The sequence below is a fragment of the Podarcis filfolensis genome (assembly GCF_964270895.1).
Source record: "Podarcis filfolensis genome assembly, chromosome: 2".
NCBI classification, from domain to species: domain Eukaryota; kingdom Metazoa; phylum Chordata; class Lepidosauria; order Squamata; family Lacertidae; genus Podarcis; species Podarcis filfolensis.
The window spans coordinates 20,737,049-20,754,733 of NC_139605.1; the positions used below are offsets into that span (position 1 = coordinate 20,737,049).

General features: G+C 50.0%; 2 protein-coding genes across 2 annotated transcripts; one reads left to right on the forward strand and one right to left on the reverse strand.

Moving 5' to 3' along the window:
* The first annotated feature begins 289 nt into the window (after nt 1-289).
* On the forward strand, nt 290-15,965 carry DALRD3 (DALR anticodon binding domain containing 3). Its single transcript, XM_083601445.1, has 15 exons — nt 290-520; nt 1,456-1,754; nt 2,472-2,740; nt 4,086-4,144; nt 4,687-4,809; nt 5,102-5,172; nt 5,877-5,935; nt 6,736-6,818; nt 7,636-7,759; nt 8,732-8,790; nt 9,761-9,874; nt 10,005-10,073; nt 12,874-13,305; nt 14,109-15,419; nt 15,510-15,965. Exons 1-13 carry the CDS (start codon nt 332-334, stop codon nt 12,991-12,993), a joined length of 1,638 nt encoding a protein of 545 aa, XP_083457571.1. The 5' UTR covers nt 290-331; the 3' UTR covers nt 12,994-13,305; nt 14,109-15,419; nt 15,510-15,965.
* LOC310757162 (uncharacterized protein) lies at nt 14,273-17,370 on the reverse strand (the record flags this gene model as incomplete). Its single annotated transcript, XM_083602383.1, has 3 exons — nt 14,273-15,344; nt 15,788-15,896; nt 17,107-17,370. The coding sequence occupies 3 exons, from the start codon at nt 17,368-17,370 to the stop codon at nt 14,854-14,856; spliced, it is 864 nt and encodes a 287-aa protein (XP_083458509.1). The 3' UTR covers nt 14,273-14,853.
* Between the last annotated feature and the right edge of the window lie 315 nt (nt 17,371-17,685).

Here is a 17,685-nt window from a genome sequence, read left to right on the forward strand (position 1 = left end):
TTTAAAAAAAATCTGTCTTTTATTTTTATTTTTTAAAAATAAAATTGTTATTAGATTTTCCACAATGATAACACAAACCACAAAGCAAAATGATACACGGAAAAAGAAAAAAAAAGGGGGGGGGGAATCTGTCTTTTAAAGTGCCCAAAGACTCGACAACACCAAGGGTGGCAGAATCCCACTCCTACGATGCCCATGCCAGCTTTGGCTCCACCCGGAAGTCAGTCTATCCTATAGTTCTATGTTTATTTTCCATCATGACATCACATCCTGGAAAAACGGGCGGACTTCCCCCCTCCCCCGCCCACCAGGAAAGAATTCCGGAGTCGCCATGGAGACGCGCGAGAGCCGCCTGTCTGTCTCCGAGACCCTGGAGGCCTTGAACGCTGCTCTCCGAGGAAAGGCCGGGGTCGGTGCTCGTGGCCCGGTCTGGTTCAAGGAGAGCAGCGCCCGGAACTTACGTAGCAGGGATTTCCTGGCTCCGCAGGCTGCCCTGATGGCCATGTTCGCGGACGGGCAGGTAAGGGGGCGTGTCCTTCGCGGAAAGGGGCGGGGCGATGGGGCGGGGCTGCCTTGCCTGTATTCATTTATTGGTATGCAAATAGTTAGTTCCCCTGTGAGGTACTACCTCCAGCTGTCAGGTGGTGCTTTGTGATTTACTATTATTATTATTATTCCTGTATTACAGGGGGTTGGACTAGATGACCCTAGGGGGTTCGTACAACTTACAACTCTATGGTTGTAGTAATAATAATAATAATAATAATAATTTATTACTTATACCCTGCCCATCTGGCCGAGCCTCCCCACTCTGGGCTGCTTCTAACAGAATATTAAAAACACAATAAAACACCAGACATTAAAAACTTCCCTAAACAGGGCTGCCTTCAGATGTCTTCTAAAAACCAGATAGTTGTTTATTTCCTTGACATCTGATGGGAGGGTGTTCCACAGGGCAGGTGCCACCACCGAGAAGGCCCTCTGCCGGGTTCTCTGTAACCTCACTTCTCCCAGTGAGGGAACCGCCAGAAGGACCTCGGAGCTGGACTTCAGTGTCCGGGCAGAACGATGGTGGTGGAGATGCTCCTTCAGGTATACTGGGCCGAGGCTGTTTAGGGGTTTAAAGGTCAGCACCAACACTTATCACTCCATATTTTATTTATACTCCTCTTTCCAGGTATCTTAGAGAAGACTTGACTGCAGAAGTCACCTACTAATTCTTTCTCTGCAGCAGATTATTTTAGTGATCTAGAGACCAGGTTTTAATACGTCACCCACAGCATTTTAGCTAAGAAAGCCCAGCTGTGATCTATTTGTGCTTGAAATTTGGGTTGTCTTTTTTTTTTTTTTAAATCTAACTACATGGTGACCTGCTTTGTTTCTGCTCCTGAACAGCGCAAACCAGGAGGAAGTCGACGCTCCTTGACTCATCTCCCTTTTCTTGTATCACAACAGGTTCCCGATGGCGTTGCTGAGAGTGTGTCTTCACTTAAACACCCAGGGTTGCCACCCATCCGGAGTTGCCAAAAGAGCCCAGCTGGACTGACTGTGCAGTTAGAGAGGCCTGCTGTCTTTGAGCAGGTCCTGAAAGCCATTTCTGTGTATGCGGAGCCCCCTCAAACAGCCCATGGGCACAGCATCCTCCTGAACTGTGTGCCCCTGCACGGCTGCAAGGGCCTGAACTCGCTGAGTTTGAGTCACCTGAGAACCATACTGGTCACTGACCACCTTGCAGGCACACTCCGAGCTCAAGGGTTAGTAGATGCAACTCAATGGACCTATTCTAATTGTCAATCACGGATCCAGGAACATGTGTGGCTTTCTTATTTGTTTATTACAACTTTACACACAATGAGAAATAGATGCAACATTGTTCAGTGGGGGTGACTTCTAAGTAGGCATGCAGACGATTGCAGCATTAATTTGTCCTCCCCACAGTTCAAAGCTGCTTCTATAGCTGTGAATGTGCTGTGTTTTGGAGAGAACAGTACAGTGGTACCTCAGGTTAAGTACTTAATTCGTTCCGGAGGTCCGTTCTTAACCTGAAACTGTTCTTAACCTGAAGCACCACTTTAGCTAATGGGGCCTCCTGCTGCTGCCGCACCGCCAGAGCACGATTTCTGTTCTCATCCTGAAGCAAAGTTCTTAACCTGAGGTGATATTTCTGGGTTAGTGGAGGCTGTAACCTGAAGCATATGTAACCTGAGATACCATTGTATTGTCCTTTCTAGGACTTCGGCAACATTCTGAGAATCTTTCCTTCTTTTTAAGAGAGCTCTTGGTTCTAGCCTTCATTTCTGTGGAGGAGAAGTTCAGATTTGGAAAGCAGTGCTCTACCGTCAAGCCTTTAAATACAGCACTCAGTCCATACTGGACCTTTAGCTGTTCTTTGTGTAGAATATGGAGAGTTTTTCTTCTGCTCACTTTGGCAGTTGTATGGCCAATGTTATGTGTGGTTCTTTGCCTTTCAGGATGGATGTACACCTGGTCCCATCTTCGGTTGATGAGGAAATCCATAGATTCCTGCAACGGCTACGAGTTAAGTGGCCTTCAGCTTTGGAAGCCTCCCAAAGCCCTGAGGATATTCAAGCCATGAAGGAAAACCTTCGCCAATGTTCTCATGCCACTTTTGACCAGACGGAGCAGAATGCTGTTGTGTGCAAAGTGCACTTGAAAGGATTCCTTGAGGAGGAGCAGGAAGACTTGGAGGGCTATGACCCTAATGTGGACGTCTTTCTTGGTAGGCGCTTTATTTTATCATTTTTAAACAGATGCTTGCCTTATCCCTAAGACAGGGATCTTTTTGTATCTACCTTCACAACAATGTAGGTTGAGGACTGAGAAGATGACTTGCCAAGCTAATATGGGAGCCTCTGTGGTGTAACACTTAGAGTGTTGGACTAGGGGACCTGGGAGAAAAAGGTTTGAATTTTTGCTGAGTGACCTTGGGCCTGTCACTCTCTCTTAGCCAAACCAAATAAAATAATTGGAAACCAGTTCCAATGCTGTTATACCAAGTCTATTGACCTGACGGGTGTTTTTATCAAGGAAATAGCTGTGGCTGGATCACGGTTGAATTAGTTCCACTTGGTTGCACTTCTTCTTCTTTGGCGATCGCTCATAGTCGAGTAAGATTGTCTTCCATAAACACGGTTTTAACAATGAGTCTGTAGGTGACTGTGGAGGCCAATTCTGGATCCACACATCTGGATCCCACACAGTGGGAACATTGGTTTCCGGGCAGGAGTTGATCACAGTGTGGATTTGCCAAGCGTGCCTTCCTCTTAGCACATTTCTCCCTTGTGTCCTGAGTTTGAGTATCTTCAAAGTGTCTTAAAGCCCTGAGTTGTGTCCTGAGTTCAAGTGTCTTCGAGTGTCTTCAAAGCCCATGACCCCTTTGGTAAAGGCTGTTCTCCAATTGGAGCGCTCGCAGGCCAGTGTTTCCCAGTTGTCAGTGTTTATACTACATTTTTTTAGATTTGCCTTGGTTGCACTAAGCGCTAGGAAACCAAGAGCTCTAGAGCTGCAGAAACAGGCAGAGCAGAAACTGAACACCCTTCACACAATATTTCCTGAGAGCCAGTGTGGCACTGTGGTTGGAATGTTGGACAGGGACCTGGACCAGGGTTCAAGTGCTAACTCAGACATGAAGATAACTGGGTAACCTTGGGCCAGTTACTGACTCTCAGCCCAACCAACTTCACAAGGTTGTTGTGAGGATATAATGGGTTGGGGGGAGCGCATGGGGACAACCATGTATCCCACCTTGAGTTGTCTGTAGGAAAGGTGGGGCTGGGGCATTGTTTGGGTGGTTTAGTTGTGGGGGGCGTTGTTGCTGTTGGTTTTTTTTCGTATATTCATTTCAGATTTTGTTGTGATTAGCGTGGAAATTTTTCAGCTTGGTATTGTATTTTTAAAATTTATCGGATTATGACTACTTTTCTTACGTTGTAGTTATGTATCTTTTTATATGTTGTAAGCCACAATGATCGTGGTTTGAACTGTGGAAAGGCAGCGTGCAAATAAAACTATGTATGGGTGTATACATGTAGTAATAATAATAATAATAATTCATTCCTTTTCAGTAACAGAGGAAAAGCTGCGCCATGTGGCTGAGCTGCAGCGTGTGGCCCTGCAGTGCACGGTGAGTAGACTTCAGCCAGGGGTGAACGGAGCAACCCTCTTGTGTGGTCTCTGCATCTCATGTGAGCTGCCGCTGTTCTGCAGGTTGCACAAAACAATGAAATACCGTGAAAATCCCTGAAACAAGAAGTAATTGACTAGAAATATTATCTTATAGAAATAAATTAAATAATAAAAATCAAAAAGCTTAAGGAAAAAAATTAGAAAAACCTAGAATTGTACAAAGCCTTAACGGGATGCCGGCTACAAACCTTGTTTCACTGAACTATTCAGTTTCCTCAGAAGGAAATAGAAAAAATCATAAACCTTAAATGACCAAAATTCAAAAATGGGGTTAAAACTCCCCAGAATTCTGAAGTATTGTAATATTCTAGGTTTTTCTAATTTTTTCCTTAAACTTTTTGATTTTTATTATTTAGTTTATTTCTATAAGATAATATTTCTAGTCGATTACTTCTCGTTTCAGGGATTTTCACGGTATTTCATTGTTTTGTGTAATTTCTTGGTTCCGTGACTGTCTTTTTTCTACTTGCTCTTCTGCAGGTGGCTGCACCAGAAAAACACTGCTGCATTGTGCATGTGGTGAGCAGCGAGGAGGCCTTCCAGCAGCAGAAGGTGGACTTGCTATTGAGGCTGTTAGCCCCACCAGTCCTCGCAGTTTCACAGGTGAGGAGTACCCTTTCTTTCCAGGATGGCATACGGTACAAGCTGTGTGTAAAGCTCTTCCTGCTATGTTGGGTTGCTGTGGGGTCAGATTGGGACCGTAGCACAGGGGAAGGGACTTTTACCTTTGACCTCACTGCAGCCCCATTTGGAATTTCCTGCTCCGTTTTTTTTCTTTTTTAAGAGGGGAGAAAAGCTCCCATTTATGTCAATTGGGGAGCTTTCTTTCTGTTGCAAAAAGCAAGCACATGGCGGTTGTGGGCGACTAATGCTTTGTTACCTATTTATTCCCTAGAAACACCTTGTCTGTGGGCCTGTCAAAGTCACTCGCTGTGCCTCTCCCATGGGTGCTCTTCAGTATTTCCAGTAAGTTGCTTTTCTCTGCCACGACCCTTCCCACACCGGACCCTTCCGCTTTACTAATAACAGTGAAGCGGTTATTTTTCCGCAAGGGCAAGCTGGTGATGAAAGCACGCTCTTGCTTGCGCTTACCTTCTGGGTATTCTGCACTTACCTTTCGGTCGCTCATGGAAATTGCTGCATTACAGCTGCTTGATAAGCAGCTGGTTTGTGATGCTGTCTTAAGCCCTCGTTCTTGACTTTGGACAAACAGCTTTGTTTCCAGAGTCCTGAGTGTGGTGGGGCTCCTGGCATTGTGGTTCAGAAGAATGCATTGAGAAACTTTGCCGGTACAGTCATACCTCTTGTTACGTTCGGTTCAGGTTACGTCTTTTCAGGTTGCGGAAGCACCGGAAAGGGTTACTTCTGGGTTTCACCGCTCATGCATGCGCAGACGCTCAAAATGATGTCACGCGCATGCGCAGAAGCGGCAAATCGTGACCCGCGCAGACGCAAGTTGCATTCTGCTCATATTGTGAACGGGGCTCCAGAACGGATCCCGTTCGCAACCAGAGGTACCACTGTACTGAGTCTGCACATGTGGACGGGGTCTTTCTCCCTACCTTTTCCCACCAGCACTAGTATTATTCAGCATTTGGTTTTGCCCCCGTGGCACTGTAAGTATGACATGTTCTCTTTTCTGAGGGGCTGCAACATCTCCTTGCTTATAGGCTGCGGAACTCCCAGATGTACGAGGCTTCAGTGCTGAAATATGGGGACCTCTCTCAAGGTAATGGTTTGTCTCTTCATTTGTTGCATGCTGTTCTGTCTCCTTGTTTCTGCTTCTGGGAGGTTTAGATGTGTCCTACAGCTGGCATGTTGGGGGTTGTTCTTCCTGTTATTCTGGGTTTCTTGCCCACTTCAGTTGAATGTCTTGCCCAACTGCTTGAAAAGGCTTTATTATGAGTCTACCAGACTTCCCTTCCACCCTGTTGGACAGGGGAACCATAAGCATTTCATCCTGGATGCGCCCCAGCTCCCAAGTGGTCTCTTCCACTGAACACTCCAGTTCCACTGAGCTCCTTTTTAATTTACAGTGGTACTTCAGGTTAAGTACTTAATTCGTTCCGGAGGTCCATCCTTAACCTGAAACTGTTCTTAACCTGAAGCACCGCTTTAGCTAATGGGGCCTCCTGCTGCTGCCGCGCCGCCGGAGCACGATTTCTGTTCTCATCCTGAAGCAAAGTTCTTAACCCGAGGTACTATTTCTGGGTTAGTGGAGTCTGTAACCTGAAGTGTATGTAACCCAACGTACCACTGTATTTATAAATTACATCTCCAACAAATTTATAGCCGCGCTTTCCCCTGCCACAAAGGAGTCAGTCAGAGCAGCTTGCAAAAATGAAAGCAAACATTAAAACAACGGTTAACCCAATAATTGAAACACAAATTATCAAACTAAGAAACAGCAGCAAAAGACAAGAGCCCTTAAGTGGCAATAGAATCAAAAGCTTCTTTAAAAAAAGGAATGCTTTCAATTATCAATGCTTTTGTAACTGCTGGTCTGTTTTTTCGGCTTCCTTCCTTTAGACGACACCTGGACGGAAACAGTCGGCGTCTTGACATCAGCTGCCATCCGATTTGAGATGCTGAGCACGACCCATCGGAACCAGGTAAGCGGAGGAGTCCCTTTCAGGTGTGGTGCGTTCACAGTCAGGAGGCGATTGGGTTGCTCATGGGTGGAAGTGGTATAATTTCAGCTGCGTGGAACTGCTTTCTTTGGGACTACAACTCCCATCATCCCTAGCTAACAGGACCAGTGGTCAGGGATGATGGGAGTTGTAGTCCCAAAACATCTGGTGGGCTGAGTTTGCCTATGCCTGGTTTAAAACATGACTCATGCTTCATGTTGTAGCAGTTACCACTCCCTCAGCTTACAGTCCCAAGTTACAGCAGCTGGGAATGTCTAGCTCCAAAACAAAACCCATAACCCTTTCTTAACAGAGTAATTAGGTGCACAGGTATGGGGACAGTGGACAGAGGCATTGCAACACTGGGGAGTGTAGATGAATTTGGGGACATAAGAAAATAGCAAACTGGCTTAGAGTGAATCGGAAGAATGCAACAGGCAACTTTGGGCCAAGGGAAGGGGGTGGTGGTTATCATCACCTTGACAGATGTGGATGTGATGGGCCATGAATAAAGGACAGTTGCAAATGAGCAGACACAATTAGCCTTATGCAGGCGGATTTGTCAGAATCCCTCTCTTCCAGGAGGAGGGAGTCTGGGTTGGCCTGGGCAAGGCCACCCTTTCTGGAAAGTGGAGATAGATAGATGGTGGCCGGTGCTCCCTTCACTTTCATTCTTTGGAGAGGAGCACCTTGGTAGCTTGCAGGGGAGGCCAGGGCCTTCTTGGGAATAGGGCTACACCTGACATTCTCTGCCTGTTCCCCACCCCCCACCCAGAATTGATTTTTGCATCATCCTCAGGTTCTCCTGGATGTGGAGGAGACCAGCATCTCCACCAAAGGGACCAAGAGCGGAGCCTTTGTGATGTACAACTGTGCTCGGCTGGCCACACTCTTTGAAACGTACCAGCGGGCCGTAGAGCAAGGTGAGAGCCCTCCCCTCTTCACGCACGCTGTGCCATGTCAGCCATGATTCTGTGTATTGGTTGACAATTGGCCTGGACCTGGACCTTCCCCAAGAAGCTGGGGCAGTACTTAAGTCGCCTGATTCAGCATTCAAGGAAACAACTTGATTGTGGAGCTGTCGTGCTTTGTGCTTGTGGGGCCCCGTCGGTCCTGGGACTAGGAACAGCCAGCCTGCCATGGCTGTTATCGTAATGAATTTTCTAGAGGAGGGAGGGTCCCTTGCATTGGCCAGTGATTTGTAGCAGGCGGCCAGAAACTATGGATCCTTGGCTTGGATAAAAGCATTCAGAAAGGTACCTGATATTAAAACGTTCGCCATGTGTGGAATTGTGACACTTTACACACACACACACACACACACCTCCTGACTACAGAGGCAGACTTTGAAACTTGCACACAGTGTCTCCCAGACTTAGAAACCAGAAGGGCAAAGTTTTGGCTCTAGCGGTCGAGGGATGGTGCACCCACACACTGCCTTCAGCTCATTTCTACTCAGCGTAGACCTGCTGAACTTAGTGAACCTAGGTTAGTCAAGTCTATTAACTTCAGTGGGTCTACTCTTGAGCAGAGCTCGCATTGCCTATAACTCTTTATGTCTTTCTCCACGGCCCAAGCTCCTGTTCCCTTTTACGCATCCTGGTTTATTGCTGCTCTCCCAAAATGCCATGCAGCCCTTTATTTTGCCCTTTAGAACTCCTAAATATTGCAGCTTCCCCACCTACTTTTTAGTTGCAGTTGGGATTAATTACAAAAAAAAAACAACTGAGCAAACTTAGGAATGTTGGTTTAATTTGCATGGCTCTCTGTAACTGGCAGGTTTGGAGTTTTGCTGCAGGAAATGTGAATCCCCCGGTATGGCTATCATTGCATCCCCCGAAAGGCTTTTGCCTAAGATGCTCCTATGGTAACAAATTTCTCCTATCCAATTCCAGGTCTGTACCCAGCCTTTCCTCAACCTTCGGAGCTGAACTACACATCTCTCAGGGAAGAGGTAAACAAAAGAATACAGTCGGCGACCATTTTAGGCACATCCAATTGATGCGTGGTTTCCAGTGCGTGGATCCTTTTGGTCCTGGAAGAAGGCAGAATGGGAGCAGGGCGCACTTATACATGCTCCGCTGACAAGCACAGGGGCCAGGAATGGAACCCCTGTGTGAAATGGTCACCAGCTGCACAACGATCCAGTCCTGCAGGGCTGCTCCTATATGTTTGTGTTCTTGGGAACACAAACATCATTTGGCAGGTTGAGCCAAGTTAGGGCAACTGATAGAAAGCCTGAAGGAGGGTCTAAAATATGCAGAGCTGGCCCACCCATGAAGCGGGGTGAAGCAACCGCTTCAGGCAGCGGAAAGGCAAGAAGCGGTCTCCCTACAGACGCTCTGTGCTGCCCCCTGCAGGAGCAACCCAGGTAAGGGAGGCATTGGCAGCGGCAGAGCAGCCGAGTATTCCACTACCCATCTTTGCTGCCCCTAGCGAATCTTACCCTCCCAGCCTGGTAGGGTGGTAAGGCTTTGCAAGGGCTTTTCCTCGAAGGGAAGCCCTTGCAGAGCCTCACGCCCTCCCAACATTGTGGGTGCAGCAGCAAGGCGTTTTGCCTCGGGGGCCAAAATGTCTCGGGGTGCCCCTGAAAACATTGATCTTGTCCAAACTTTCTGCTACAAAACAGGCCTCAATACACTTGCCTTGCACAAATCAGCTCACGGAATCTAGACCGCCGTGTGCTTCTATACCACAGTCAGGTGTTTGTGCTTCTTGCATCCGAAATCTCATTGCTTGGTTCCCTTCTTGCCGATTAACAAACTGGGTGATGAGTATAGGTCTAAGGGTGATTTGGACTACAACCCCCATCAGCCCCAGCAATCACGGCCCGTGGTCAAGGATGATGGGGGTCGTAGTCCAAAACATCTGGTTGGGGAAGGCTGTCCTACTGAGACTCCCACATGTTTCTTTTCTTTCTGCAGGGCGAATGGCTTTTGTTGTTCAACAGTATCCTGCCTTTCCAGGAGATCTTGAGCCAAGTGATGCAGGTGCCCATCTCCAGCGCCGGGCTCAGAGTCACAGCCAGCACGGAGGCGGTGAGCTGAGTTTTCAGATATTGTGAGGTGGGGCTGTTGGGCTGCCTTCCCCCCTCCCCTTTATCAGTTTGGCTTCCTCTTTTGGGTGTGCCCATAGGTGAATCTGTCATCGCTCTGCTTTGCGTTGCAGATTTGCAAGTTCCTGATCCAGCTGAGCATGGACTTCAGTTCCTACTACAACCGGGTGCATATCCTAGGGGTAAGTGCTCTGGGAGGAGAGTCGCTGGGGTATACCGTAATTTTCGCTCCAAAACACGCACTTTTTTGCTCCTAGAAAGTAAGGGAAAATCCCTGTGCGTGTTACAGAGCGAATGCACTCGACCGGAGCCATGGCTGCCGTCAGTCAAGCAAAGCGGGAGCCGCTTGCAGGGCTTTGCACGGCTCTAGCTTTGATTGCTTTACAGCCAGGAGGAGGGGGAGGAGCCGAGGAGGAGGGAGGGAAGGAGAGCCATGGCAGCAAAGTGGGCAGCAGCCGCTTACACACGAGGAGGGACAAACGGGAGCCATAGCGAGCCGGAAAAGCGCCGTGTAGCCAGCAACAGCTGCTGCAGCCTCAGCTAGCAAAGGTCCGTGCGCTCTCTAAACGGAGCAATGAGGCTGCAGAGGGACGGCAGGGCACAGGAGGGCTCTGAGCCACGAGCGCAGTGAAAACCAGTAAAAAAGTTTTTAAAAAGGCTGCTGGGGACAGGAGGGCACGGGATGAGGGAGAGGGGGAAATTACGATTCTCCCAGCGTCTCAGCTGATCCGCTGAGCAGGACTTGGGTTGCAGGGGATTCACCATTAGCTGCGTAAAGCAGCAAAGAGGGAGAGAAGGAGCAAAGCGGGAGAGGAAAGGAGCTGCTTACACTGCTGTAAGTGGCTGCTGTCTGGTTGGCTCCTTTAAAGCAACAGTGCTCTTTCCCTCCCCCCTCCCCGCTCAGCTCACCGAAAAGCTCCTTTTCCACACACCCCACGCGAGCTCCTTCTCCCCTTAAACCCCTCTCCTGCATCATTAGCAGCATCCTTCTCCACACACCCCACGTGTGTTCCTTCTCCCCTTAAACCCCTCTCCTGCATCATTAGCAGCATCCTTCTCCACACACCCCACACGAGCTCCTTCTCCCCATAAACCCCTCTCCTGCATCATTAGCAGCATCCTTCTCTACACACCCCACGCGTGTTCCTTCTCCCCATAAACCCCTCTCCTGCATCATTAGCAGCATCCTTCTCCACACACCCCACACGAGCTCCTTCTCCCCTTAAACCCCTCTCCTGCATCATTAGCAGCATCCTTCTCTACACACCCCACGCGTGTTCCTTCTCCCCATAAACCCCTCTCCTGCATCATTAGCAGCATCCTTCTCCACACACCCCACATGAGCTCCTTCTCCCCTTAAACCCATCTCCTGCATCATTAGCAGCATCCTTCTCCACACACCCCACGCGTGTTCCTTGTCCCTTGAATGCTTTTCCTTCCCTCCCCACTTAAAACGTGGTTACAAAGCACGGATCCACATGGATCCTCAGGATTTTTGCACTGGGTCACCCCAAGTTCACCATCAGATCACATAGCATATCCATGGCTACAGCCTGCACCAAAAAACACACACGCACCCACTGTTTCATGGGGCTGCAATGGCGCAAAAACGTGGTTACAAAGCTTGGCTCCACGTGGATCCTCAGGATTTTTGCATTGGGCTACCCCAAACTCACCGTCGGATCACGTCTGTGGCCACAGCATGAACCACAAAAATCATACATCCACTGTTTCGTTTAGAATATTTTTTTTCTTGTTTTCCTCCTCTAAAAAACTACGTGCGTGTTATGGTCAGGTGCGTGTTATAGAGCGAAAAATACGGTACATTGAGTTGCAAGTCCACACTGCATCAGCTCAGGCTATTTCCACATAATGAACATCTGGCCTGAAAGGTGCATTTGCTACAAGTCAGGTAAACTTGTAATAGGCTCGTTTTGAAACATACTGATCTTGAATCCTCAAATCTGGATTCAAGGCTTGGCTTTGTAGAGTTGCGAAGCCTAGGGAGTGGCCAGCTTCAGGTTTGTAGCTCCCTGACTTCGTATGCCAGAAAAGGTCTTGAGCTCTGTCCACCTGCAGACTGCTCCTTAGCAGCTATTTCGCTCCTCCTTTAAGCCAGGAAACTGAAATTAACGGTGGTTTCCTGTTGTGTCTGAACTTGGGACTACAGTTAATGATTTCCAAATAAGCCACAATCTGTAACCCATCTTTGAGCAGCTTCACATCTTTGCTTGCTTAGAAACCATCAATCATGGTTTCCTGGTTCGTACAGAACAGGAAACTATGGTGAACTTTGGCTTCCTTGTTTGTTTAACCATTTTCATAAAGGGAAGAGTGAGGTGCAGCTTGGGCATAACTTGGCATATTTTATTTATTTCTGAGTCAGGAGGCTGTGTTGGCATCTTCAGTCATCCATGCTAAGGCCGTAATATACCTAGTGGAAAAAAGAAGCTCCGCTCTATTTTATATCCTCTGCATTATTATTTTTTTGCAAGAACTGTGGTAAAGAGGAAGATGGTTTTGGAGCAGAAGGCTCCAAAGACTTCAGTTCCCACCATGTGAAGCTCATTTCTGAAGCTTTGCAAACTTGAAGCTTCCATTTAGGATGTACTAATATTTTCAAAATGTTAACTAAGGTGAAGAGTTAGACAAAAGGATCGGCTTTCTGAGCCTAAAGCCACAAGTGTAATTTGCCTTTGAGTGAGAATGACAGGCATCAATTTAATAACTCAGAGTCAGCTGATGCCATCACTGACACCGCTGTCATAACATAGAATGCTGTCAATAACATAATTTCCATCACATTAGCCTTCGTTCCCACAAAATTCAGGTCTACACAGCGCCTTCTGCATGATGAAGGGGGCCCTGTCCATGGGCACTATTGGAGAAATGCACCCATTAAGGGAAGGCACAAACCTGCCACTCAGCCCTCAGAGCTGTTGCATCAGGCCTCTGTGACGATCCTGTTTTTGCTCCCAACAGGAACCATGTCCCCATTTATTTGGTCAGATGTTTGCCCGGTTGCAGCTGATGAGAGCAGTGAGAGAAGTGTTCTGCAGTGCCCTGGCCACCCTCCACCTGCCTCCTCTGAGCCAGATCTGAGCAAGCCTGCAGGGGTGACTACAGGCAACCTGCCCTGGCCCTCCCATTGGCCAGCTCTGTTGCGAGGAGCAATGGACAGCGCAGTCACATGACCAAGAATGGGGAGAGTGCGTGCGGTACTGTTGCTGTTGGACAATCACCCATCACAGCTCAGCCTGGCCCAGATACATGCAATGTTTTGGACTTGAACCAAAGCGACCTGATCGCAATGCTGGAGAGGAGAGAGGGCACAGACTTCGCCTACATTCCGGATGGTGGGGGCCTGCTGAAATACTTTGTGGAGCCAAAGTTGCGACATTCCAGTTAGGAACTGTCAGAGCTACCCTAGGTCCCAGCTCACAAAGGACCAACGCTGCTTCGTTGTTAAGTATAAAAGTCTTTATTGAAGTTCAGTTTCACTTCCAGAGCCGCAGCGCGCAGCCCCACGTCTCAAGTGTCAGACCGCTGATGCTCCGTCTGAGTCTCCTCCCCCTTGACACCAATTTAAGATTCTAGCCTTGCTCCACCTTCTCCGCTGCTCCTTCCTCCTCTGGGTCCGCCTGCCCGCCGGGGTTCCGCCCTTTCTAGCCTCTTCTCCCGCTGATTCCCCTGAGCCTTCTCCCTCCCTCCGGCGGGCTTTAGGAGCTGGTTCCCCATCCGGGTCTCCTGCTGTTCCGCGCGCCTGCACATTTGAACTTGGCGCGCGCGCCCAGCCAGCAGCTTTCCTCCTGACCGTTTCACTGCTGCTGTCACTGCTTCCCCCTTCGGGGGGGCTAGCTGCAACTGACCTCCCCTCCGTTGGAGGCGTGGTCAGCCCTGACTCCCTCTCTGGAGGAGACACTGCCCCTGACACATGTGACTCTTCCCCCCCCCACTACGCTCTGGTGGGGAAACTGGTCCCGATCCTCCACTGCTGCTTTGGGGTTCCCCTCTGGCTCCTTGTTTCTGGTGCGTCCCCCCTGGGACCCCCCTTGCCCTGACCATCGGCGCCCCCTTCTGGGAATCTTCTGATTCGCTGGAGAAGCTCATGGAATCTCTCGGGCCACTGTCATACTCCCCTACGCTGCCCTCGGATTCTTCCCCTTCGCTCTCCCAATCCTCTCTCCCCAGTGCTCCTGCTCCTGATTCCCTGACAGGAACATATAGGCTAAAAACTCCCCCGGGGGGCGAGCACACAGGTTAAGCACTGTAGTGGTTGCATTGCTTTTATCCCTCCCATTTTGCTCCCAGCGGGCCGAAGGCACAACAGAAGCTGGCATATGAGCAATCCAAAAGAAAGCACAGATGATGGATGCAAATTGTGATTCACTGGTTGTTTTTATTGTGTTCTGAGCTGACTGACACCCCGCCCCCCCCAACCTAGGCCATGTCCTACCCACATACAGAAAATCTTTGGCACCCGTATCAGAAAAGGAAGTTTGTAAACGAAGTTGCATAGCCTCACACAAACACAGATGTCTGTCTGCCGTTTGGGCAGAAGGCAGAGTTGTTGCTTAGAGCAGGGGGCGTTAGTTGTCCATGGCAGTTGCAAAGACTTGCTCTGTGCATACCAGGGTGGGCAGAGGCTCCTGTCTGCAGCATCAGCTTGCGGCTTAGGACAAGGAAAGGGAGGGAAAGAGGACTCAGATGTTGCCAGCGTTGACAAACTGACCAGCGTCTAATGTCAGCAGCTTCATTGTGGAGCAGAGAGGCAAGCTGATTGAATGGGGGCTGTGCGTATCTTATTTCTGTGGGCCCCACTGTAACCAGGAGGATGCTTTCTCCAAGGCTTGAGGCTGAATTTAGTGGGAGAGGTGGTGCAAGTCGCCCATTCCGCCCATTCCACCTGGCGGCCGTCCCTCTTGTTTCGCACCCGGCGCCCCAGAGGTAGGCCGGGGCTCGCTACTGCAGCTGCTTCATGAGGAGGCGGATGAGCTGCTGTCGCTGCAGCCAGTACTGGGGGCCTTGATGCGGAGGCAGCTCAAAGAAGGAGAAGGTGAAATTGCGGCTGAAGTTGAGGTTGGTGATGCTGGGCACGGGCGGCAGCTTCACCCCCTGCCACTTGCTCCGGAAGTGCCTGGGCGAGCCTCTGCTCCGGCTTGCCTTCTGCTTCGCCTTGCCTTGGAGCAGCAGGGTCCTCGGCCGCTGCTCCCCTTCGGCAGCCGGTGCCTTCTCTCCCAGGTGGTCTTGGAAGAAGCTGCAGGAGCTGGGTGTTCCTGCTGCCGAGAAAGGGACACTGTGCAAGAAGGACACCACAGGCTTGAAAAGGGCATGGAAGGAGGTCTCGGACTGAGAGGGCCCAGTCCAGGGCGCCATGTCAGGAGTGCCCAAAGGGGCTGCTTTGGCGTGGGAGAAGCGGGCAGGGAGGCCTGGCAGCTTCTGGCCTGGTTTCTCTGAGGCGAGAGAAATGGGAGCAGAGCAAGTGTTAGTGAAGCGCGAGGCAGGAGACTCGAGCCCTGGGCTCAAGTGTGGCACTGGGCTGGGTGCACAGGGGATTCCTGAGGCAGGGCGATGTGGGAAAGGATGTGGTTGATACAAGACTCCCTGGGGAATGTCAGCACCAGCCTGCGCCCCTTTCCTCTGAGGAACACAGGTGCTCCCTGCTCCCTCTGTTCTGGCTTGCATTCCCCGCAAAGCCCCTTGCCCCTGCATATGAGCTCTGTGCCCTCCACAGAGGCCAGGGACCCGATGGAAGCCCCAACATAGAACCTGCTGTGTTCCCCCCACAGCAGCCCAGCCTCCTTCCAACTACCAGCAAGAGAGCATTAGCTCAGCGCCAGGCTCTCTGCAATCCTGCCAGTGGCAGGTGGGGCAGTGTCAGACGCCAGAGCCTCACCAAAGACCTTGCCTCCTTTGGGAATCTGGGGAAGAGCCATCCTGTTTTGCCTTGGGGTTAAGGGAGTCTTGGGAGCAGTTTTATTCTGGTGCTTGTTTGCAGCTCCTACCTGGACATGAGGGGGAAAGAGATATAGGAGGTTAGGTTTTGTAGCTCAATAAAGCAAACAGCAATCTGTGAGAGGCGGGTTGTGACTCTTGGGGTATAACACCTGCACATACTAGAAGAAGAGTTTGGATTTGATATCCCGCTTTATCACTACCCGAAGGAGTCTCAAAGTGGATAACATTCTCCTTTCCCTTCCTCCCCGACAACAAACACTCTGTGAAGTAAGTGGGGCTGAGAGACTTCAGAGAAGAGTGACTAGCCTAAGGTCACCCAGCAGCTGCATGTGGAGGAGCGGGGAAGCGAACCCGGTTCACCAGATTACGAGTCCACCACTCTTAACCACTACACCACACTGGCTCTCTATTCAGTTTCAGTCCCAATATGCAGCTATTTTGAGTCTTGGGCAGGTGTAAACGGGACTATGTGGACCTCAAACTCTCTCTTATTGGTGGGCAACTGTTTTGATATACAGCAGTGGAGTTTGTACTGGTGGTCAAAAGTCTTAGAACACCACGAGCAGAAAGCGTGCATTACCCTGTTGCAGGGAGGAATAATCCATAATCCTGATCATTCTATCTATTCCAGCAACTCTGTAATGGGACTTCAGTAAAGCTGGAACATCTCCTACAGCCCTGCAAGTACATCCCAGCCTCAGCTAACACACCCCTTGTTCAGCCTTGTTGATGGCTGGTCTTTTCCTCGGCCCTGAAACCAGTAAACCAGCATGGAGGGATGCAGAAGCACCACCAGGCAGCTTCTTTCTCCAGCACAGGCTTTGTACCAGGGCTAGCCCATTGACCGTGTGAATTTCAAAGCCCTAAGGGTCTCCCTCATGTATCCTAATTGCCTAATGACAAGCGTAGCCAAAGTTGCTGGACTGCAACGCCCATCACCTCTGACCATTAAGTCTGGCTGCCTGGGAGTTGCAAGGCCAAGAACACCTGGAAGGTACTGTCTTACTATAAAGGAGGAGAGTGAACATTTGGCAAGCGGTGGCCTGGAGCCAGGTATCCACGCTGCACGAACCAGCAAACACAGCTGTGCTGTGAAGGCAGGAATATTCATGGATGCTGGTCCTCTGCATCAATGCCATCCTGAATTCTGACCTGCCTGAGTTTAATTCCCCACCATTGCTGCAGAGTTACATATCTATCTATCCCTGGTAATGCACCAACATCTCCACCCTGCCCCACCAATAGGGCTTTCCCTACCTTCTCCATCCAGCCTGTGCACTTCCCTCTGGCAGGATCTTCTCTGGTCCTTGCATGGCCCTGGCACCTCGTGAAGCCGGGGGTCACACTCATCCTCTTGGCGCAGCCGGGGTGGGTGGTGACACTTGCAGTGGGCAGGGCTGAACCTCGCTGAGCCACCGAAGGGAGCAGGCCTGTTGCTTCCAGGGGTGCCATCTCCTGTGGCTGCTCTGAGCCAGCCCCTCTCTGCCTGGCTTTGGGCACAAAGTGCGACTGGAACGGCATTTTTGAGTGGACTGAACTGTAGCATCCCAGGTTTGTTGGTGGCAATGACCAAGGAAGCAAAGTGCTCTACACTGGAGAGGTCTGGAACGGCCTGGGGAGCTTGCTACTCGGCGTCCTTCTGGTACCTACACCACTGGGTGAATCCCACGATCGGTGCAGCTCTGGACGGCATCGCCCCGTTTTGCAGCAAGCTCAGCTGTTCATCCAGGAGCCAAATAGATGGAAGGCCATTGGGAATCGGCAGTGCGTGACAGCAGCGGCCACGTGCTGAACTTGCAGACAAAGGGGCCTTGGTGTGACCTCCCCGTTGCTGAA

Coding starts and splice junctions, on each gene's coding strand:
- DALRD3 (XM_083601445.1), top strand. CDS start 332: ATGGAGACGCGCGAGAGCCGCCTGTCTGTCTCCGAGACCCTGGAGGCC. Junction 521..1,455: donor CCATGTTCGCGGACGGGCAG/GTAAGGGGGCGT, acceptor GTATCACAACAG/GTTCCCGATGGCGTTGCTGA. Junction 2,741..4,085: donor TAATGTGGACGTCTTTCTTG/GTAGGCGCTTTA, acceptor ATTCCTTTTCAG/TAACAGAGGAAAAGCTGCGC.